This window comes from Magnolia sinica, chromosome 10, assembly GCF_029962835.1.
Source record: "Magnolia sinica isolate HGM2019 chromosome 10, MsV1, whole genome shotgun sequence".
Classification (NCBI taxonomy): domain Eukaryota; kingdom Viridiplantae; phylum Streptophyta; class Magnoliopsida; order Magnoliales; family Magnoliaceae; genus Magnolia; species Magnolia sinica.
The window spans coordinates 16,342,521-16,363,418 of NC_080582.1; the positions used below are offsets into that span (position 1 = coordinate 16,342,521).

The 20,898-nt window shown below is 39.5% G+C and overlaps 1 protein-coding gene across 6 annotated transcripts in view; it reads left to right on the plus strand.

The window, feature by feature from the left end:
• The first annotated feature begins 317 nt into the window (after window positions 1-317).
• LOC131258070 (uncharacterized) overlaps window positions 318-20,898 on the plus strand; it is a 32,775-nt gene continuing 12,194 nt past the window's right edge. For 2 of the 6 annotated variants that reach the window (XR_009177849.1, XM_058259117.1), the window contains exons 1-2: window positions 318-702; window positions 6,535-6,583. Coding sequence is in view for 2 of the 6 variants with exons in the window: in XM_058259117.1 (XP_058115100.1) it covers window positions 683-702; window positions 6,535-6,583 (69 nt within the window). In the remaining 4 variants the exon portion in view is untranslated. Of the gene's footprint in view, window positions 703-5,869; window positions 6,446-6,534; window positions 6,790-20,898 lie in introns of those variants that run through there. The other 4 variants (XR_009177850.1, XR_009177848.1, XM_058259118.1 and 1 more) reach the window with 4 other exon arrangements.

Sequence of the window (20,898 nt, forward strand, 5' to 3'; positions counted from 1 at the left end):
CGCGGATTAGCTACTGACAGGTTGAGCAGGGAGACTACTCATGAAGTGACGTCACCAAGTTCCATGGCCCACCATTATATATGTTTGGTATCCACACCGTCTATACATTTGGAGAGATCATATTGAGGTATGATCCAAAGAATTATTCTGATCCAAAGCTCGAGTGGACCCCACAACAGAAAACATTGGAAAGATTGACGCCCACCGTTAAAAACTTCTAAGTCCCCAACAGTTTTCGATCAAGCTCATATTTGTGTTTTCCTTTCTTTCGTGTACGCGTTAGCGCATAAACAGGTTGGATCTTAAATAAACATTACGATGACCTTAGGAAGGTTTCCACGGTGGGCGTCACCTTCCCCACAGTTTCCTGTGGTGGGGTCCACTCCAGCTTTGGGTATGCCTCATTCTTTCGATGATGCCCTAAAATAATCTCTATAAATGGATGGACATACATACATCATGGTGGGCCCATAGAACTTGATGACCTCACTTCAGTAGCCAGTCTCGCTACTTACAGTAGCTAATCCGCGTCTGTTTATGGTACACCACCCAATCTGCTTCTCTATAATCATCAACTCTCATGACCTTTTATAGTTTAAAACCAGGACAACGGAAGAACAATCCATTTCCAATGGAAGACGATCTGAGCTCCTGGATGATCGTGCTGTACGAGCTCCCTTAAATGCTGAAAGAAAGCCGTAGGTAACCATCAGGGCTAGGGCCGTTATCCCTTTCCAAATCAAAGACTTCTGCCTTGATTTTCTCGGGAAGAAAGGGTTTCTCTAAGGAAGCTGTCTTCCTTAATTCTGGATGCATAGTTTGAATTTGCTCCTCGAATCTTGGCAATGGAAGATTATCCTCATTGGGAAAAGAATTTGAACAGGAACTACAAGAGAAGGGCCATTCAATTCCTATTCCCATGCTCTTTTTTATCAACTCCTCTTTGGAATGTAAACTTCATGAAACTCACACAGTAGCTCAACTAGGTATCCTGTTTTGACATTATTTAAGTTCCTTCTAAAGCTTACGTTCCAAACGAATTTAACCCTATTTCCATAATATAATCCCTCCCTTTTGCCCAACATGTCATTAATTCCAAATTTGGATCATCCAAATAAGGGGTGTTTGATTGAAATGCCAAAAGCTGTTTGGCTCATCTCAATTGCAAATAATTATACCTTGTTTCTCCAAAATTACTAAACTTTCCTCTTTCACACCCTTCCCTTCTCCCTATGCTAGTATGACAATATGTTTCGTAACAAGTATAGCTGAGTGTAGCCTTTGTGATTCCTTTGGAAGAACTAACTTCATTGATTGATGCACCTACCCTTATTATCACATTTAATTTAGATTTTAATATACATCAAATGGACATGCTTCCTTAGAAGCAAATCATGTTTTCATATGCACAGAGTACCAATAAAATTAAACATATTACAGATACGATGCTTTTGAGTCCTAGTTGTAGGAACCTTCTACTAAGTTTCCACTTCTTCGAACTGACACTCCCACTTCTAATCCCACTGCCTAGGTTTTTGCACTTGCTAACATTTTGGAAAAGAAAACACTTTCTTGTTGTAGTGCCTGAATTAAGGTATCCCAAAATGGTTATGTAACGACCATTATGTAATGGTAACAGCAGTAACTGCTACGTGTTGTAGGGTCATAATGGCCGTAATAGCTATTATGGAAAAATCGACCTGTAACAGCCGTACGGTAATAGTTATTTTGGAAAAATGTACATGTAACGCCATAATGATCCGTTAAGGGTGACAATAGGAGAATGGGGCATTCACAACATTCTAGATGAATATGAAATGAATTCAATATCTATAGCAAACAATCGAGGGAACAGGGATCACCCTGCATGATACCAGGCTCCCCTTGAAGAAACCTTTTGAAGTTCTATTGATGAAGAATAGAAAATGAGGGGTTTAAGATATAGGCTTTGATTGTGGTCTAACAGGTAAATCAGGAACTCTCAATTGATGAGGACATCACGCGCACGCACACTCGCACACCACCTCCCCTATGCACATACACAAGGAGGAGGGCCCCACCATCGATCTGGCTCGATGATGACATCCAGGGAGGGCCTCCTACTTAGAAGATAGAGTTTTGGTTTGTTGGAGTGGGCCTGATAGTCAAGTAAAGCCCATCATAGGATCTCATGATCGTGACCCACTAGTCTGATTGAACTCATATTTTAGCTTTTGCTTAATATTATTATTTAGAATATTATGAACGTTTTAGATTTCGTTGATTAGTTTTTATTTTGGTTTACTTTATCGTCAAGTAATAGGTTGCGCACATAGCGTGAATTTGGGGTTAGGGTTTTTCTTATAAATAGACACCCCTTGTAGTTTTTTTCATTCATTGAAGTTGAATAAAAATTTCTGTATATTTTTCTGCTCTTTTAGTATTCTAAGTTGTGGAAAAATTCAAGTGGGTGCGAAGCCCTCTATTTTCGAAGGGTTAACTAGCATGGTGCGAAGCCACGTCCATCCCAATCTGCCCCTATCTTCTATCATCTATATTTCTCCCATTCTATGATCATCCTCACTTCAAATCTGCCTGTTTTGCAGCCGTTCTTCTTCTTACAGCTAGTTTCTAGAATCTGGCCCTGCAGGAGGGCCGAAACTTCGACGGAGCACTGCGCCCAGATCGCAATTCGGATCGCCACGAGATTTGGAAGGTTTGTAGTCCCCCCTGGCCGACCAAAGCCTAGAGGGCCATTTTAGGATTCGAGCCCATAGCGCACGTGTGGCTAGCCTCCTGTGCATGTGCATCAGGCCCGGGAAGCAGTCTGCATGCGAGAGCTGTCATTTCGTTCAGGTTTTCTTCCTATTTTCCCCTTTCACACCAGTTTTTCATAACCCTAACCCTAGATTGCGTGATTTCTACTTCGTTTGCCCCTTTTCTTAACCTAGGGTTTTCTGAATTGCAATTTGTGAATCCTTTAGATTAGGAACTGATTGCTGTGCATGTGTGGATGATTATTACTTATCTTTGAGCATCGTTTGGTTCATAATTTTTACCGATCCATCCCTAGCCAGTGTAGGCTTAGACTCGTGCAGATTTCCCTTGTTTGAATGCTTGAGCTTTTGTGTGGGATGTGGAATTATTATGTAATTGTTTTAAATTAGTATGATCTAAAGCCTGAGATCTTGCATATCATATTTAATTTTCATGTCTTGCATCAAATTAGTATCAGAGCAGGAGGTCTCGTGTTCAAGACTCCTTACTGGGCTCGAGTGGGGTAGCACGTGGGATGCGGGGACACACTCGGGGTGGGTGACCCATGTGATTTGGGGCCCACGGGAGTCGGAGGTGATTAATGCGCATTTCACACCGGGCTCGAGTGGGGTAGCTCGTGGGCTGCGAGGACACACTCGGGGTGGGCGGCACATGTGATTTGGGCCCGCGAAGGGGGTTCGGCCGAGGTCATAACCCATGCGATGTGGGGCCTTAGCTATGAGATTAAGGGATTAATTCGCCATACTCTAACAGTTCAAGCTTTTAGAGCAAGTGGTTAATTGTCCTGCATTACCAATTGATGCAATCATATGCCTTTTTCCAGGGGCAATATCTTAGAAAGTAGATTAGTCATCACTCTCTCCAATTAAACATGTCTATATTGAATTGGTTGAACAAAAGAAAGTGTGAAGTGGAAATTGGAAAATATATTTCTAAGAACAAAAAATTTGTAACCGAGTACAATTTTAATAGAAAAAACTTGTGATTTTCTGAAGTTGACTGAACCAAGTTGCTCCTGTTTGCGAAAATCTTTTGAATATCCAGTTGAAAATAGTCTTAAAAAATAAAATAAAATAAAAAGAAAAGGAAAAACAACAACAATTGAAGATGAGTTAACAAGTGTATGCCCTTGTTTTTAAGTAAATTTGGGATGCCTAACTATAAACTTTATTCATCACTGATTGAAGTGAACAAAATGATAACTGTCAGCAAAAGGGCTTTTATCAATTGTTATAACCGAATCTTAATCTTCTTTGGGGCCAGTTTATGCATCAACCTTGAACTAATCTCCTTCATTGTAAGTGTTAATAGACTTTGGTGCATCATGGTACTACATCCTGATGCACTCGGACCCTCTAATTCCTGCTTTTTCTATGGCCCATGCATTTGGGACTAAATTCGCCTTTCTTAGTATATCTTTGTTACATATTTTGACTTCGAAGTTATTGTATCAAATGATAAATCTTCTATTACAAATTTACAATTGAATGATCAAGGAAAATAAAGGGAAGACAGTAATTTTAATTAGAATGGATCTGAAGATCAAAGAAGTGAATGGGAATGAAAGACAATTCCAGTGAGGAGGAAGATTGAATAGGTTGTCTGGTCTGATTCCTATACCTTATTTGTCTTCAACATCAATTTTGATGGTAGGTGGATGTGGTCCTCTGCCTGAAGAATTTTAACACATCTCTGAAGTTATAAAGTTGGAATATTTCTGAATTTTAGGATGTGGTCTTGTTTGTGGTTATTGTGGATGCCTTAAGCAAAATGTTGGATTAGGGGCTTCGGTGGGGCTCATTGATGGATTTGAGGTGGATAAAGGAGACTTTTAAGTGTCCCATCTCCATTTTACCAATGATAGAAACCTATTCTGGGATGTGGAGGTGTCGAAGGTGGACAATCTTTGGAAGATTATTTGTTGCTTTGAAGTAGCGTCAGGCTTAAAGGTGAATACTCTCTAGAGTGAAATGTTGGGTGTTGACATTCTTAAGGTGGAAGTCTAGGACCTTGTGTAGGTGTTTTGGTGTAAGGAAGGGTTGTTTCCTTCTTCGTACTTGGGGCTCTTGTTCTATTTTGGGAAGCTTGCGAAGCATTTCTGAGACAAGGTGATGAACAAAAAGGAGAGGAAATTGTCGTCATGGAAACACAAACGCTTCTCTAGCTCTTTTTTTTTTTTTTTTTTTTTTTGAGGGCGCAAGAATCTGTAGGAAGAGGAGAAAGAGTTCCTTGGCTTATCTTAACGGCTCTTGGGTATATTGATTTCTTCTAAAGATTTAGATTCATTGGTGTGGGTCAAAGATAAAACCGAGCAATTCACAGTTCAGTGCTTTATAACCTTCTCATTGGGTCTCCATCCAATAAGGAAGCAGCTCATTTGGTCTTCTAGAACCCCCCAAGGTAGCGGCATTGGTTTAGTGGGTGGGGGTGGAACAAGATGCTAATGATTAATAATCTTCATAGGAGAGGAATGGTGTTAACTAACATTTGCTTGCTATGCATGCGTAGCAAGGAGTCAGTCAATCATATCTTATTCATTGCATCTTCGTGAGGGAAATGTGGGAAAGATTCTTGGGTATTTTTGGGATGGCCTGGGTGATACCAAAATCAATTGAGGGCTTCCTACAGTCTTGGCATGGGGTCAGTGTTGGCAAGAGAGGAAGTAGATTATGGAGATTGATTCTAATGGCCGATTTGTGGGCCTCATGGCGAAGAGGAGCAACTGCTGCTTCTACAATCTTTGTGGGGTAGCATCAGAGGTGTTTAGGTGGGCTGAGTTGAATGAAATGGAGTGGGCTTCAATCTCAATTATTCTAGACGATTGTGATCTATCTTGCATTTCTTGGGCTTCTTTGTACTTCTTCTGGCTGTTTTAGCTCTCATCAATAAAATCATATCTCTATATATATATATATATATATATATATATATATATATATATATATATATATATATATATATATATAAATTTTTAATCCTAGAAATCGCAGTGTTGAATGTGAGTTTTATATTTGTCACGTTCAGATATGCCAAATCAGATTAAAAGACAATGTTTTGAACAGTTGGAAGTTTGGTGTCTAGAAACTTGTTTTTTATTTTGTGGCCAAAACAGGAGTGATTTCAGGAGGGATCAGGATTAGGAGCATAAGGAAAATCACAGAGTGAGGATGGAGGTCAAAGATATGGATCTTTTGTCCATTAGGGGACTAAGCTTCAAATATATCACCAAACTGCAATGATAGGAGAAAGCAAAAGCTCAGAAAGAAACTATTGATGGCAGACTAAGAGGGAGATTTGTTTGAAGGTTAGTGTTGATTTCAAAGTCTACTCCTTAGAAGATGTTTCTGCATGGGTAACTTCATGATGTTGCTGGGTGGAGTTACGAAAATGATTCGGTGCTCTGTCTTGTTACTTCTATCTTCAAAATCGTGGTGGATATGGTTCTCAGTTGGTGGTAAGAAAGAGGGACTGTTATGGTACATCATCTATTGAATGCCTTTTTTGGTTCCTCTAAAGCAATCGTGTGGCGTAGGATATGGGGTATCACGTTGATGGTACAGGAGGAGGTGGAAGAAGCTTGGAAAAGAAATTGCCACTCCTTGACAGAAAAAAAGGGAGCCCACCATGTCTGTATCTTAAATGTAATTTACTAATCTGATATAATGCATCTGTAGCTTGAATGGAAAAGGTAAAAGAGTCGTGCTTGTAGACTATTTAGGCATGCTTTTTCTTTTTCTAACTTGCCATTAATTATCCTTTTTATTTGATGTCTAACAGCTCTTCTCAGCTGTATATATTCCAAGGACCATCGGAGTTGATGCCACTTGTAAGTCTGAGGATATCACTGTTCATTTTCTATGAAGATATAGTTGATATTTGGTGTATAAGGGCGTAATAAATGAGTTAACGAGCTTGCATGCAGCTTCATGGGATATTCTACCTGTAATTGTGATTTGAATTTTTTAAGTTCTTTTGGGGATGTGTGCTGGTGCTTGATCTGACGGGAAGAAATTGGTTTTCTTTTCTTTTTCATTTTGTTCTCAAAAATACAACGCCACCACCTACTCTGGAATATCATATTTTGTTTTGAAGGGGTACAGGTTACGGATTGTGGTTTTGCCGAAAACCCTTTCATTTTTTCACCTATTTGAGGATTTTTGGGAGTGCTCATTTTCTCTAATTGCGATTGTTAGTCAAGGAAGTGGAAACTTTTGTCTGTATAGTTATAATTTTTACACTTGTGTGCCATTTGTTTTTTTTGCTGTTCTTATGTTTTATACAAGAAAGAAAAGTAAATGTAGTTACAACAATGGCTCAGAACAAAAGCCAAGGGCCGAAGACAAGCTCAAAGAAAAGAAAAGAAAAGAAACCAAAAGGCTACAAAGGACACCACCAGACTTGAAAAGGATTCTATCTTCTTGTAATTCAAGATTGTCGTACTGTCCTCCATCTCACCTTTATCTTTCAACTATTTGCCCTGATCATCGTGGTGTGTTATATCATTCGTCTCTATGTTAGTTTTGATTACGCATCAAAACTTGCCGACTTGACTGACAATCCGTCTACTGATATTTGCATCAATGCATCTGCCAATCGATAATTTGATCTGTTCATTGATCTATCTCTAGATCCCTTCATCAAATTCCGATATTTCTAGATCCCTTGATCAAATTCTGATCGATCTGCAATCCATCATATCTGCCATCTTTTTTCATCATTGTTATTTGTGATGTCTTGTTCAAGTACTTTTTCCAGGGGATTTTCACGTTATTCTTTCTTTTCAAGAATCTCAGATTCTCCAAGGGCTATCAACACGTCAGGCCTGGTTTCCTTCAGGATCAGATTTAGAACTTTTCTGAAAAGATCTTCACTAAAATCACATTTCCGAAAGTGTTATTTACAATAAACAAGTTCCCAAGGGCATGAAACTTTCTTTGAAACCAAAATTGACAAGAACCGTGTAGAAAGAAAAGCAAATAGATGCAAACTTTGTATGAATTGAAATTAAATCTGATGTGACAGTATAGAAGAACATATGAAGTGCTTAGATAAATGAAAGTCTGAATGCAAACGATTAGTGTACTGTTATTTCGAAGAAACTTTCAAGTGTGTTTTTCATTCGAGGCCAGAGTTCCTGTTCAAAGTTAGTTTATATATGTGGGGTTCGTGGTTGATCTATCCGAGCCATTGATTTGTCGGCCCCCATCATGGATGAACAATTCCCTCAAAATCTCTTAAATGCATTAACGATGTATTTGCATGCTAACAATAGGAAGGTTAGAGTTGACCAATTGGGAGGTGGGAATGTTCCATCCATGCATCACCTCTTGTGAGACGATCCCTTCTCTCTTTAGGATCAGATCAGCATCACCGAGATTGGAACAAGAAGTCTTTTGGGAACGTCTTCCAAAATGTTAAACAGGAAGAAGATGCAATTACCTCAGCGGAACAGGCCCTTTTCTCTTCAAGATTAGATCAGCATCACCTCTTGTTGAAAGACGCCATAGCTCACCTGGGAAAAACCCTCTTACAAAAAGAGATTTATTGGAAGCAAAAATCCCGCAACGAGTGGCTTCAGGAGGGTGACAGCAACACGAAAATTTTCCTCCAGTCAGTTATGGAAAGAAGACAACAAGCGACGATACACCAAATCACGTCAGAGTCAGGTATCATCCTCTCATCCCAGGATGAAATTGAATCAGAAGTGGTTCACTATTTCAAAGATTTGTACTCAGCTGATAGTAAGCCTCGGTCATGGGAAATAGTGGAATCTATCCCACGATTAGTCACAGATCTGGACAACGAGTTTAAGACTTGGAGGAAGTTAACGCAGCCGCTTTCAACATTCCAGGAGATGGCGCTTCCTGTTTGAATGGCTACACGGGCAGTTTCATTACTCTATACTAGGAAATAGTTGCAGCAGATGTTCATGCAGTAGTCTGTGATTTTTTCGCAGGAAATTTATTCCTGAGAAGCTTAGGCAACACGCTCATCTGCCTCATCCCATAGATCCCAAACCCTACCAAATTCTCAGAGTACAGACTGATAAGTCTATGCAATTGCCTCCACAAACTCATATCCAAAGTCATAGTGACTAGGCTAGCCTCGATCCTCCCTAAACTGACATCAGAAGAGCAAGGCGACTTCGTTCAAGGCCGAAATATATCAGAAAATATTGCTCTAGCTGATGAATTGCTGGTAGAAATAGACAGGAAGATAAGAGGAGGGGAATGTTATTATCTAGCTAGATATGCAGAAGGCATATGATAGAATGGAGTAGAATTTTGTTAATTGCATTCTTCTCCAGTTTGGATTCGCAAGCGACTGGTTGGTCATGGCGGAAGGGTTCTGGAAAGACATGTGGCTGTCAACATTAGTAAATGGCAAAATGGCAGGCTTCTTTCAGCCTTTACGAGGTCTCCGACAAGGAGATCCTCTTTCTCCGGCTATTTTCATCCTAGTGTCGGAGGTCCTGAGCAGGGGACTCCATCGTCTTTTCCAACAAGGTATTTGCTCTCCTTTTCATGTTCCTCGCTCATGCCCCTTGATTTCTAACCTTTTATTTGCAGACGACACGATTGTATTTATTAATGAAGGTAAAGCATCTATTCAAAATCTCATATGCTTTCTCAAGAAGTACGAGGCTACCTTAGGCCAATGGATCAACTCTAGGAAAAGCCGCTACATTGTCTCGAAAAAGACCCCACAATTCCGAATTCATACAATCACCCATCTTGCCGGCTTTAGGCAAGATAAGCTTCCCATCATGTACCTTGGAGTCCCTATTTCGAATGAAAGGCTAAAAGCTCTCAACTTCCATCATCTCAAGCACAAAAAGCTTATAGGAAAACAGCAGGATGGAAATCAATAACGTTGACTCAAGCTGGGAGGATTGTGCTAATTAATGTGCTTTCAAGTCAACCCATCCACACTCTAGCAGCAACCAACATTAATTCTAGCCTCCATATGCAAAGAAATGGAAACTATGTTCGTCATTGTTGTCGAATGCGATTACATATGCGTATATGCGATCGCATATGCGCATACTGTTGATAAAATCGCATATGCCATCATGGCATATGTGATCCTGGCAAATATGTCATGGCATACTTTTATATGCGACCAATATGCAATCGCATATGCGATTGCATACTACATGTGATCACATATTTCCCAATAGCCAAGAGCGGAAGAAATTTTTTTATTTTTTATTTTTCCAATTTGGAGAACTTTTGCCTATAAATAGGCACTCATATCCCCTCCATTTTCACTATTCTTTACTCCAAAGCTTTAAATCTCTTACTCTTTTTCTCGTAAACCTCTTTCTCTCTTACTCTAATTTCTCTACAATTATTTCAATTATTTTTATTTTTTGTATTTTATAAGTTGTGCTTACTTTTTGTGAACCAAGTTGTAAGTTATATCTTATAAGTTGTTTTAAGTTATCCATTTATCAATAAAATTTCTTTGTTCGAAGTTTATAATAATTAGTTATCTTTTAATATAGCTTGTTGATTGTTTTGTTAAAATTTATATAATATAATATAAGTAATTAAATATCTAACTTAATGAAACACTCAAACTATAATGAAATAAGTAAAATAACCCAATCCAATCATGTGTACTAATTGGACAAGTTTTTTTTTTTTTTTTTTTGTTTTTGTTTTTTTAATTTTTAATAGAATTTTTTCAATTTTTTTTTTCAAATTTCTATTAAAAAAAAAGAGTCATGGCATATGCGATTGTGCGATTGCATATGCGAACAACATATGTTGATCGCATGTGATTGCATATGCGATTTGATAACATCGATTTTTGTAGACTTTATGTGGGGAGAGATAGATAATAAAAAGAAACATCACTGGGTTAGCTGGAGAGGATATGCTACCCAAAAAAAAGGTGGCTTGGGCGACAGGAGGCTCCAAGAGGTCATGGTAAGCTTCAACATGACAATGTGCTTCTCCGCACTCAAAGGGCAGTCCTTGTGGGCAAAATTTATCCAAGTTAAATACTTCTCCCGTTTCATTCAAAAACCCACCTCGGCCATGCGCTTCGGATCCAAGGTATGGAAGTCTATTGCTAGATACCTTCTGTTGATGCCAAAATCTGGCCGTGTTGCCTCACCTCCTAGTAGCCAAAGTATTTGCAATTTACTGAAGAACAAGAGAAGATACAGGGGGCGCCAGTTAAGGCCGGGAACCCTCCCATGCCTAAGTTATGATATGGACTTACAATAGGCGTAATAGAATCAGAGTATTTGTCATCCCTTTCACTGTAGATGAGGCCTTTATTTATAGCCTTTGGTCTCAGAGACGTATATGGCAATAACTCTTGGATGGTGATTGTGTATTATGGAAGAGATCTTTTTCTAGACGTGTTGTGATCGACTTCCTAAAATTGTCAACGAATATCTCAGAGGATAATCCTATCTTCATATATTGTAAGTGTATTTGTATTCTGAGGTGGTGGTCGATATCCGAGGCCGAGGTTAGTATCTGAGGCCGAGGTCTTTGATCGAGGCCGAACTCTGAGGTCGAGGTCTTTGGTTATGGTCGGCCTCCGAGGTCGAGGTCATCCCTTGAGACCGTGGTCGGTACCACCTTAGGTCGGCCTCCAAGGCCGAGGTCGGTATTCGAGGCCTGTCATTGAGGCTGAGGTAGAAATAGCTGACACCAAAGGTCAAGGTGATTTTTTGGATCTCAAGCAATCCATAGTCATCCAGTCTGGCTGCTCAGCTCATCTGTCTCATACATCTGGTCAGTAAATTTTTACCCATAACACCTTCCATTCACTATCCACAGCTCAAGGTGGATGATTGGCAAAGGAGAGGTAAACCTCTACAGGGAAAACTAACTAGGAAATGGGCTACTTGCATAAGTGGATGGCGTTAGAGTTCCGGTTGAAATGATGTCCTTGAAGGTAAAAGACCTTCCCACTCCAAACGGATGCAATTTAACCCTATTAGCAAAACATGTGTGTTCCCATCTTCTTGCCAGGATAGCAACAAGCAAGATAAGCATATCAAATGACGAAGATGAGCTGATCTGAACATCATCTCCATCACAAAAATTCACTATTAAATCAGCATGGAACGTCTTACATAGTAGAAGTCATAATCAGGATTGGGCAAAATGGGTGTGGCACAAGCTTATCCCGCCAAAAATATCCATGTTGGCATGGAAGGCGTTGAAAAGAGCGATCCCAGTCGAAAAGGCAGTGCAATGCCTTGGTGTTCACACATTCTCAAAATGTGTATGCTATGAATTGTACTATGGGCAGCCCTCTCTGGGAATCCAACCATCCTCCTCTTTACTAGTCACGGAGTAGCATAACAACTCTGATGGTGTTCGCCTCATCCCCATTCCAACACACAGAGCGGACAACACCTCTGAAGGAGTCAACAAAGAAACATAGCCCATCCCAGTTGCGCCTCCTTTTCAGATCAGTAGTTCATCCTCAGGGATTGATGAGGAATCCATCGATCACCTTTTTTGCAAAGGTAGACTAGCAAAAGAGGTGTGGTCTTTCTTCAACAACATTTTTTTATGTTCACGAAGGTCATATCCACTCTCTGGAGCAAAGGCTAAGCATATGGACCAATAGAGCCAGCGATAGCTTGAGATTTCTCAGACTACGAGGCCTATCCCCAAGCATCATTTTGTGGGAAATCTGGTTGGCTAGGAATGCAAATAGATTTGATAACGAACCCATCGTTGCATCAGAAGTTGTTGCTAGAATAAAATGATGGCTTGGGGAGTTATCTCACCAAATGCCATAGGACGGTTTCTGCCCTTTCCTTCAACAGGTGGCCCTCCAGGTGATGGATAACACATTCACACAGGGAAGTTGAAGGAAACCTCACTATCTCATATGGACTCCGCCGATAGAGGGATGAGTGAAGCTCAATGCAGATGGATCGTCTCAAGGAAACCCAGGAGAGGGGGGAGGAGGAGGGGGAATTTGTAGGGATCATCAAGGCAACCTCATTTTCGAATTCCACCATTACTTTGATTGAGTTACAAACACGGAAGCGGAAGCGCGAGCAATTTTGAAGGGGATCAAGCAATGTAAATCCCAAGGCCTTCAAAGGATCATCATTGAATCAGACTTCAAAATCATTTTCAGAAGCATTACAAATCCGCAATCAGTGCCTCATTGGAAGATTTGGTATGATATAAAAGTGATCTGTCAGTAGGGGTGCACACGGGTCGGTTCGATCCGGTTTTGGGGTGAAACCGGAACTGAACCGTTCCTAACAGTTCTGCAAATATTGGAATCGGAACCAAACCGTTAGCATCCTAGAACCGAACCGAAACCGGACCGTGAAGAACGGTTCGGTCCCGGATCGAATCCACAGTTCTAGGCTTTTAAAAGTCCAGCCCAGTTAGTTGATTAGAAAAAAAGAAAAACAAAAAAGAAGATGAAATAGAAGAAAAAGAATAATCTGCTCTAATAGCAAAAAAAGGCTAGGATCTTCCACCTGAAAGATGGGTTAGAAAACTTCAACCAAGCTTTTCAGAGCTATACATTTGTCTTGCAAATTGTCTCCCACCTGACCAGTTGGTCAACCAGATTCTTGGGTTCGGGCATTAACATAATAGCACCATTCCAATGAATGACTTGGATCTCAGATCTAGTGTGCGATGGTGGCACATGAGTGGCATGTACGTGAGTTTTATTCCATGTGTGTGGCTTAACAAAGCTCCATTTAGTGATCTATAGTTGTATACCATGAATGAAAGTAATATATATATATATATATATATATATATATATATATATATATATATATATATATATATATATATATATATATATATATATATATATATTTTTTTTAAAAAAGGATAAAAATCAGGGCAATTTGGAATGGTGATTCATGGAGTAGGAATCTGACCAGTTAAATGGTTTGAGTGAAGCTGTAATACTTCAAGATTGGAACAGTTACCAAGCTCTGCTGGAATCCGGCCCAATATGTTGTTGCCTGATAGGGAGAGAATCGCTAAAGATTGGAGAAACCCGTATGTCATTGGAATGCTGCCGGAGAAGGCATTGGATGTCAGATTCAGGACCTGTAAGCTCAACAAATTGCGACATTGCCAGAAAACGAGCTATCAGCTAGCTCGAGAACCTGCAAATTTGACAACCCAGATAGCTCCATTGGTGGCTCGCTGGACAGATTTTGGCCACTCAAATCCAACACCCTTAGATTCAATAGATTACCAATGCTAGTAGGAATCCTGCCAAAGAAACCACTCGTGTTCACAAGCCCCAAATCCCTAACCCCTTTTCTTATCGCAAGCCCCAAATCCCTAACCCTTTTTCTCGTCGCAAGCCCCAAATCCCCAACCCCTTTCTCGTCACAAAAAAAAAAAAGGCTAGGAGAGGGGCAAAGGGCAGGGAGTGCTGTGAGAGAGGGCAGGGGGCAGGGAGTGCGGTGCGAGAGAGGGCAGGGCGTGGATTGATGCAACTTAGGGTTTTTTTTTTTTTTTTTTGGTTTTAAATACATTGGATCGACGGTTCAGATCCACGGTTCTTATCACGATTCGGTTCTACAGTTCGAATCAACGGTTCGGTTAACGATTTGAATCAACGGTTCGGTTCGGTTCTACGGGAGTACCCTAAACCAGAACCGATCCGTAATCAATGATTTTCAAAATTTGGGAACCGGAACCGGACTGATCCAATAGTTCCGATCGGGTTACACGGTTCTAACGGTTAAATGTGCACCCCTATCTGTCAGGAAATTGGAGGTATTAACCGCCAGTTCAGTTATATTTTCAGAGAATCCAACTCGATAGCAGATCGCTTAGCCGCTTAGGCAGCAGTGGAGCCCCGAATAGGCTGTACAGGCTCCGCCCATCCCTTCCAAGGGAGGCGAGAGATATGTTTATGATGGACAAGGCAAGCTTGGGAACCTTTCACTGGGGATAGCGATCTTAGTCGTGGAATCTTGTTTCGTTGCCCTTTTTCTGCCCTGTACTGCAATTTGTCATGGCTAAAATAAGGAATCATTATCCAAGGTTGGGCTGGATGTTGTTTTGTTTTGTAGCACTTACAGCAGGCATCTCCCAGCTGCCCAGCTGTTTAATTTCTCCGGTCATTTGATTAGCAATCCCATGAAGAAATTATAGATTGGTTATGTTGATCCCTGTCTCAAGCTCCTACCAGTTGCCTCTTTCAAGGAAGATCTCGGTGCCAGTCTCGAACCCTGAGGTGGTTCTAGTTATTCGTTCGGATTGCTCTTTGCATATATCCTGTTAGCTGCTGTATCTAGCCTTGTTGTTTGGTTAAGGAATGTTGTGATAAGTAATTGTATGTTGTTTGGGGGAAGGTTGTTAGTTGGTGGCTATATGTTGTGCTTTGTTGTTTGGGAATTGTTGAGTAGTTTGGTGGGTGGAGTTGTTGTTGTTCTTTGCTGGAGGCGGTGATCTATGCAGTTGGTGCTTTGGGAGGCTGCTGCAAGTTTGGTTTTGTGTTGTGAGTGGTGGTCTATGGCTGCTAGTTTAAAAACAAAGTGCATCAGGTGGAGCTAGAGAGTGATGATGAGCTATTGAGTGCCTGGCTGGCCCGTGTTTTGTTCATGCCGTCTGCTGGAGCAGAGGTCTTTGGGCTAGGCTGAGAAGGTGGCTCTATAGGTCTGGTGGGCTGTCAGCTAGTTTATTGGCGGTAGTTGTGCGCTGTCAGCTGGTTTGGGAGAAGGCTGTAAAGTGGGGCAAAATGTCGGTAGTTGCTTCCTATTAGAAATAAATAGTTCAGTGAGGAGTAGAGTGGAAGTTCGGAGGGCTTTGGTTGACTATAGGTGGCAATGGGAAAGATTGCAGAGGCAGAGTGAAGCATTTTGTGCTGGTTCTCAACATTTTGGTAACGGGAAGCCATTTCGTCACTACACCAAAATTGTCATTTAGAAACGGTTTAAAACCGTTCCTAAATGCTTCAAAAACAGTTTCAAACCATTCCTAAATGAGGCGTCGTAGAAAAACAAGAACGGTTCAGAACCGTTTTGGGTACCGTTTCAATTTTTAGAAACGGAGTTCTAAGAACGGTTTTAAACCGTTCTAGTGCCAATGGTCACATTTTATGCACAATTTTCGAAACGGTTTTGAATGCTTATTAATGTTGCCAACGGTCAAAACTTAGGATGGAATTTTAAGAACAATTTTAAACCCCTTTGTTCATTGTAAAAGAGAGAGTGGGGTATGTAATCTACTTGTATTATATGCTAGATAATTACACAAATAGAAGAACAAGACAATAGATCGGCGGTTCCAATCATCGTAACACCCAGCATGTGGGCCCACTGGTGGTGACGGACGATGGTCATGTATCACAACAGTTAGATCCATCATCCGTTCATGCTTCTTAGACTTGCCTTGGCATTTCATGCACCTTATCTGCAATAACCATTCATGTTTCCAGCAGCTATTCAGTACCCAATACAAAATTTTGTTGCAGAAACCACGATAAAAAAGAATACAAAGATCTGATGAAAATGCTCTCGATCTTGAGGCCAATAGACGTACCTTAGATTGAAGGTAACCCCCGAAAATCAGTTGTATAAGAGTAGTTTCCCCTGCCAAAGGGTCCGTTGTATTTGCACCAACTTCCAGGCACACAGATTGCATTGTATCAATAGCATACCTGCCAAAATCACCCATTAACAGGATATCATTAAATGCATTTGAAATGATAAATTTTATGTCCAGATGGATGCAGCATAAACTCCAGAAATAGTTTAAACAGCTGACCTCAAAAATTCATGGGCATCTTCTTCTTAGGTGATCAAAGTGTTTTTGGATATGATTAACTGTAGCATGCTCCAAATAATATGCACTCATTTCCTTCCTGCAATGCAAATAATGAACATTATCATTCTAGTAAGAAGTGGAGCAGTATGCTCTAGGAATGGCATTTACCGACTGAAAAAAAATCTTGTTAAAGCAAAAGATTTGCTGAAAAGGAACCCATTCTTAGGTAAGCATACATTGAGGACTGACAGTCTAAACATGTATTGTGATCGTCGACAGACTGTTAGAGCCTAGAGGTTTCAATATACAATATATATAAATTAATATATATGTATTTGTGTGCTTGTCTGTGGAAGGAAAAAAGAAAAAAGAACAAAGAAAAAAGGACACAGATAAGCATACTAGTAGCAAACTTTATATAACTGTGTTCATGTCTATAAAGAATAAATGTACAATGTTCACTATCAAGCTTCCTTTATTTAGTACAACTAGTAGAAGACTAGCATTAACAAAATTTACTGCCTTGCGTATACAGTTTGTGTAATGAGAACTAACCTGCAAATGATGTGTTTCGTAATCCTGCAAAAATGCAGACAGAATTCAAATGAGCATATGTTAGCTAGATTGGATCACAATTAAAAACAGAATACAAATATGTCAACAGAACCTGATGGAATACTGCATATGCGCCACTCCAAGTAATTCACAACACGAGCATACCAGATAAAAGAAGATCAGCAGCAAAAACATCTCTATCAAGGTCTAAAGGGAAAATTAATACATGAAACATGTACATTCTGTATCAACAGCTATGTAAATAAGTAGATGAGATGAATAGCTTAAATATCATGCAATATTGAGTAGACTTGCCCAGTTGCAATCAGTACTGGCCCTAGAAGCAACGAATCCATGGCCAATTCAGGCATGTTCCAAAGACATGCATATCAGCAAACTCGTACAGGCAACTGGTCCATGTCAAAGAAGCCAAACATGGATCATGCAAACCAAAGTTTTGAACAGATTCAGTGTGGCTTGCCTGAATCATACCAGTTTCTGCAATATGACTAGGACTGACCACTGCCCAAGTGAGTCTGGGATTTTAGACCCTGCTACATGCAAGGTCATGTTTATAGAAGTAAAATGATTCAGCAACCCGAGAAAGATATCCATATGATGAAGAAAAGGTGAGAATGTTCTGACATTAGCAGTGACATTATCTTTGTAAAACATAGAATAAGAAAAAGTAACCTCTATCAATCCATTCTATGCAAAGAAAAAAGTGATGACTGAATTGGCTGTGTTGGCACTGACACCTTTTCCAATAAAAACAATATTAAATTACCATTAGTCACTATCCAATGGCTCTTTGGATGACACCTACCCCAAGCGGGCCCCATCGAATGAATCGCTCAGTGACTTGTTGAAACCCATGTCTAATAAAAGTACTTGTTCTTCTCACAAAAGAAGCTAAGTAAAAATGTACGAACTCAGATTTTGAAAAGTTTTGTACCTCCAAACACATTGTTTCACACAGCACATGTGCCAATCTAGCAAGTGTGTGGGACATCAGAGTGGTGCATAAGTATCATGCAATATATATCCTAATTTACTGAAGGTAATCAGATTAGAGAAAATTTTCAGATGGGAGAAAAATATGTACGTTGGTTGACAGTCAAGGTTTGGCAGGGAAACATGCAGAAAAGTGACAACTGGGATGATCAGTAATTGTGAGCCAATCCAGATGGGCCCCACTAGATGGAGAGATGAGACTCTAAACTGAATCTTCATACAGGGCTGCATAAAGACATAGAACACAAATCATTAGCAAAAAATCTAAATTTCTCTTTCTTTTCAGAAAACTTATGTACTACGGTACTACCTAAACAATTTTAATGATTTTCTTTTACCTATCAATATTGCCTTTACAAACTGATATTTGGTGCCAAAAACATAATATAATAAAATTGAATCCTACTCCCACTTATAATCCATTTTTTAACATTATAATTAATAATATGATATATCAAGATTGAATCCTACTCCTTATAAATATCATAAAACCAATAAGATAATTCACTAGTCATGAGATTACTCAGAGCTTGGAAAGGTCAACCAATAAACACTAAATAGTTTTGGAAGTGCAAAACCCGATCCTGGCTACATACAGTTGCAAAAGTACAACTTTGAATTCTACTTTCCTGCATGTGCCAATGTGCCTCGTGGAAGTGAGATCTGAAATGTACATGGTAAGAAAATTGCTCAATCCACACGTGTAATCAATTAGCTATAGAAATCATAAAAAATGGTGGGAAAAAATCTCATTAATCTGAAACATGATCTCAATACAATGTATAAAACTCAACAAAGAAAAGCTAATTGTGAAGGACAAAAACCAACCAACAATAAAGTCAGCTCAAATAGCTAATGGAAAAAGAAAAGGAAAAGAAAAGTATAACTTAAGCAGCCATCCCATGGTTAGCATGTGGTATCCTGCTAATGTGTACATGAAGCAGTCAACTTGAAACAGAGGATCTATTACCTCACCCGCTGCTGCCTTAAAGTGAATATAAATGGCAGATGCTTCCACGCCCTCAGAAACAGTTCTATTACCACCACTGCCATGAATTGCTGCCTAAACCTGAAAAAGAAAATAGAAAGGAGCTTATGACAAAGTGATTCTTCAAGTACTCTTTCATACAATCAACTCTTTCATAATTTGGTTGTTATTATTGTTAGGTAAATACCTGAAGTTGTTGGAATTTGACCAAGAAAATGCTGATTCAGTATATTGTGGGTTGCTTTCAGCATACCTAAGCTACTAAAACAAAAAGATTGAAGAGCACCCTACAAATAGATAGATCCACCAGCCACATAACAGCTACTAACACATCCACCAGCCAAGCTCCAATCACCCCTTTAACCATGTGATAGCTACTAATACAAAAAGATTATACCAAAATAAGAATTTCAACCACTCTTATCAGTCTTATTCATGAATAAGAATCCAAAAAGATTATACCTTGGAATATTTAAGAGGCGAGTTGTGGCACACTTACACAAGATTCATGCCATGCATTAAGTGGATCCTAAAATCTAAACTGATCTCATCACTAGGAGAGGAAGTTCTAAGATTTTTAGGCAATCTTGCTAGTCTCATTGCCTCAAAGCATTAGATGCTTTTTCTTCTTCTTCTTTTTTAATTCTCAGGGTGTTTTTTGGAGTTATAAAAGGTTATAAATATTTTCCTGGTTTAGTTGAATTTGAATCCATTGCAGAATTGATTCTGAATTCTCAATCAAATGTGATTTTTTTTTTCTTCGATAACTAAGATTTAAATAAATAAATAAATAAAAACTCAAATGGAAAAAAGTTTGAATCCGCCAGCCCCCAACTCATAGAGATCTCATGGCAACTAGTAGCCAAATCGGCGAAACTGTCCAAATTATGATAGATGGACAATAAACTGAGAATTATGCAGACGGCCATCTAAAGGCCTGTTAAAGCAAATGTTATCCAGTGATCTGACTACTTCAAACTGGTGTTCACTAGCCAAAGGTTAGGATTCTACAACCACTCTGATTCTTGGATGATGATCAATCTAATCGGGACAGTTTGATTTAAGGCATGCCAATGGCCATAAATCAAGCTTTAATATAGACATCGACACATTCTGGGGGCACAGATTCAGGGTCAGTGTAGGGCTAGGGCCCTTTGATACAAGCTGAAAGAAGTATTGTTCCAGGAGCACCCGTTTGACAATGAACTGCATATTGTTGAAGATAGAATCTTGTTGTCAAGAAACAACTCCTGAAAGACTCAAGTGATATCACGTAAGAAACAACTTATGAAAGACGGAATTGAGATCTCATGAGGCCCTGTTGAAAAGAAGCTCAAAGCTAAGATTGTGACTTAAGTACGCTGACTTGATGCTCAGCAGGACCTACCTATAGACCTACGCTGTGTTGTGTCAAGGAGTAAGCTTAGGGCTAGATCATGCTTTAATGATCTAGCTACAAATACTCATCATTGGGTGGCAAATGGGACCCACCTAAAGATCTGCTCCAGAGAACACTTCGGATTAAAGGCCATAACATGATAAAGACGTGCAAAGTTTGATCTGATGAGTGTTCCAGGAAGAAACATCTCTCATGAGCATTTTATCGAACAGTATGTGTGCATCATTAATCTAACAACATTTTACATCCATATCAATCAAAGAGGTCCCAACATACAGATCAAACATGAGTTATCAAGTACGTTAAAGAAAAAAGTAACAAAGGTGAGGAACTCAATCTAGCAAATGTAAATGTATCTATGAAATCAACTAATCTAGATCAAGAACTGATAGAACAAACTATCATAAAACTAAAAAGAAAAAACTAAAGGAAAAATA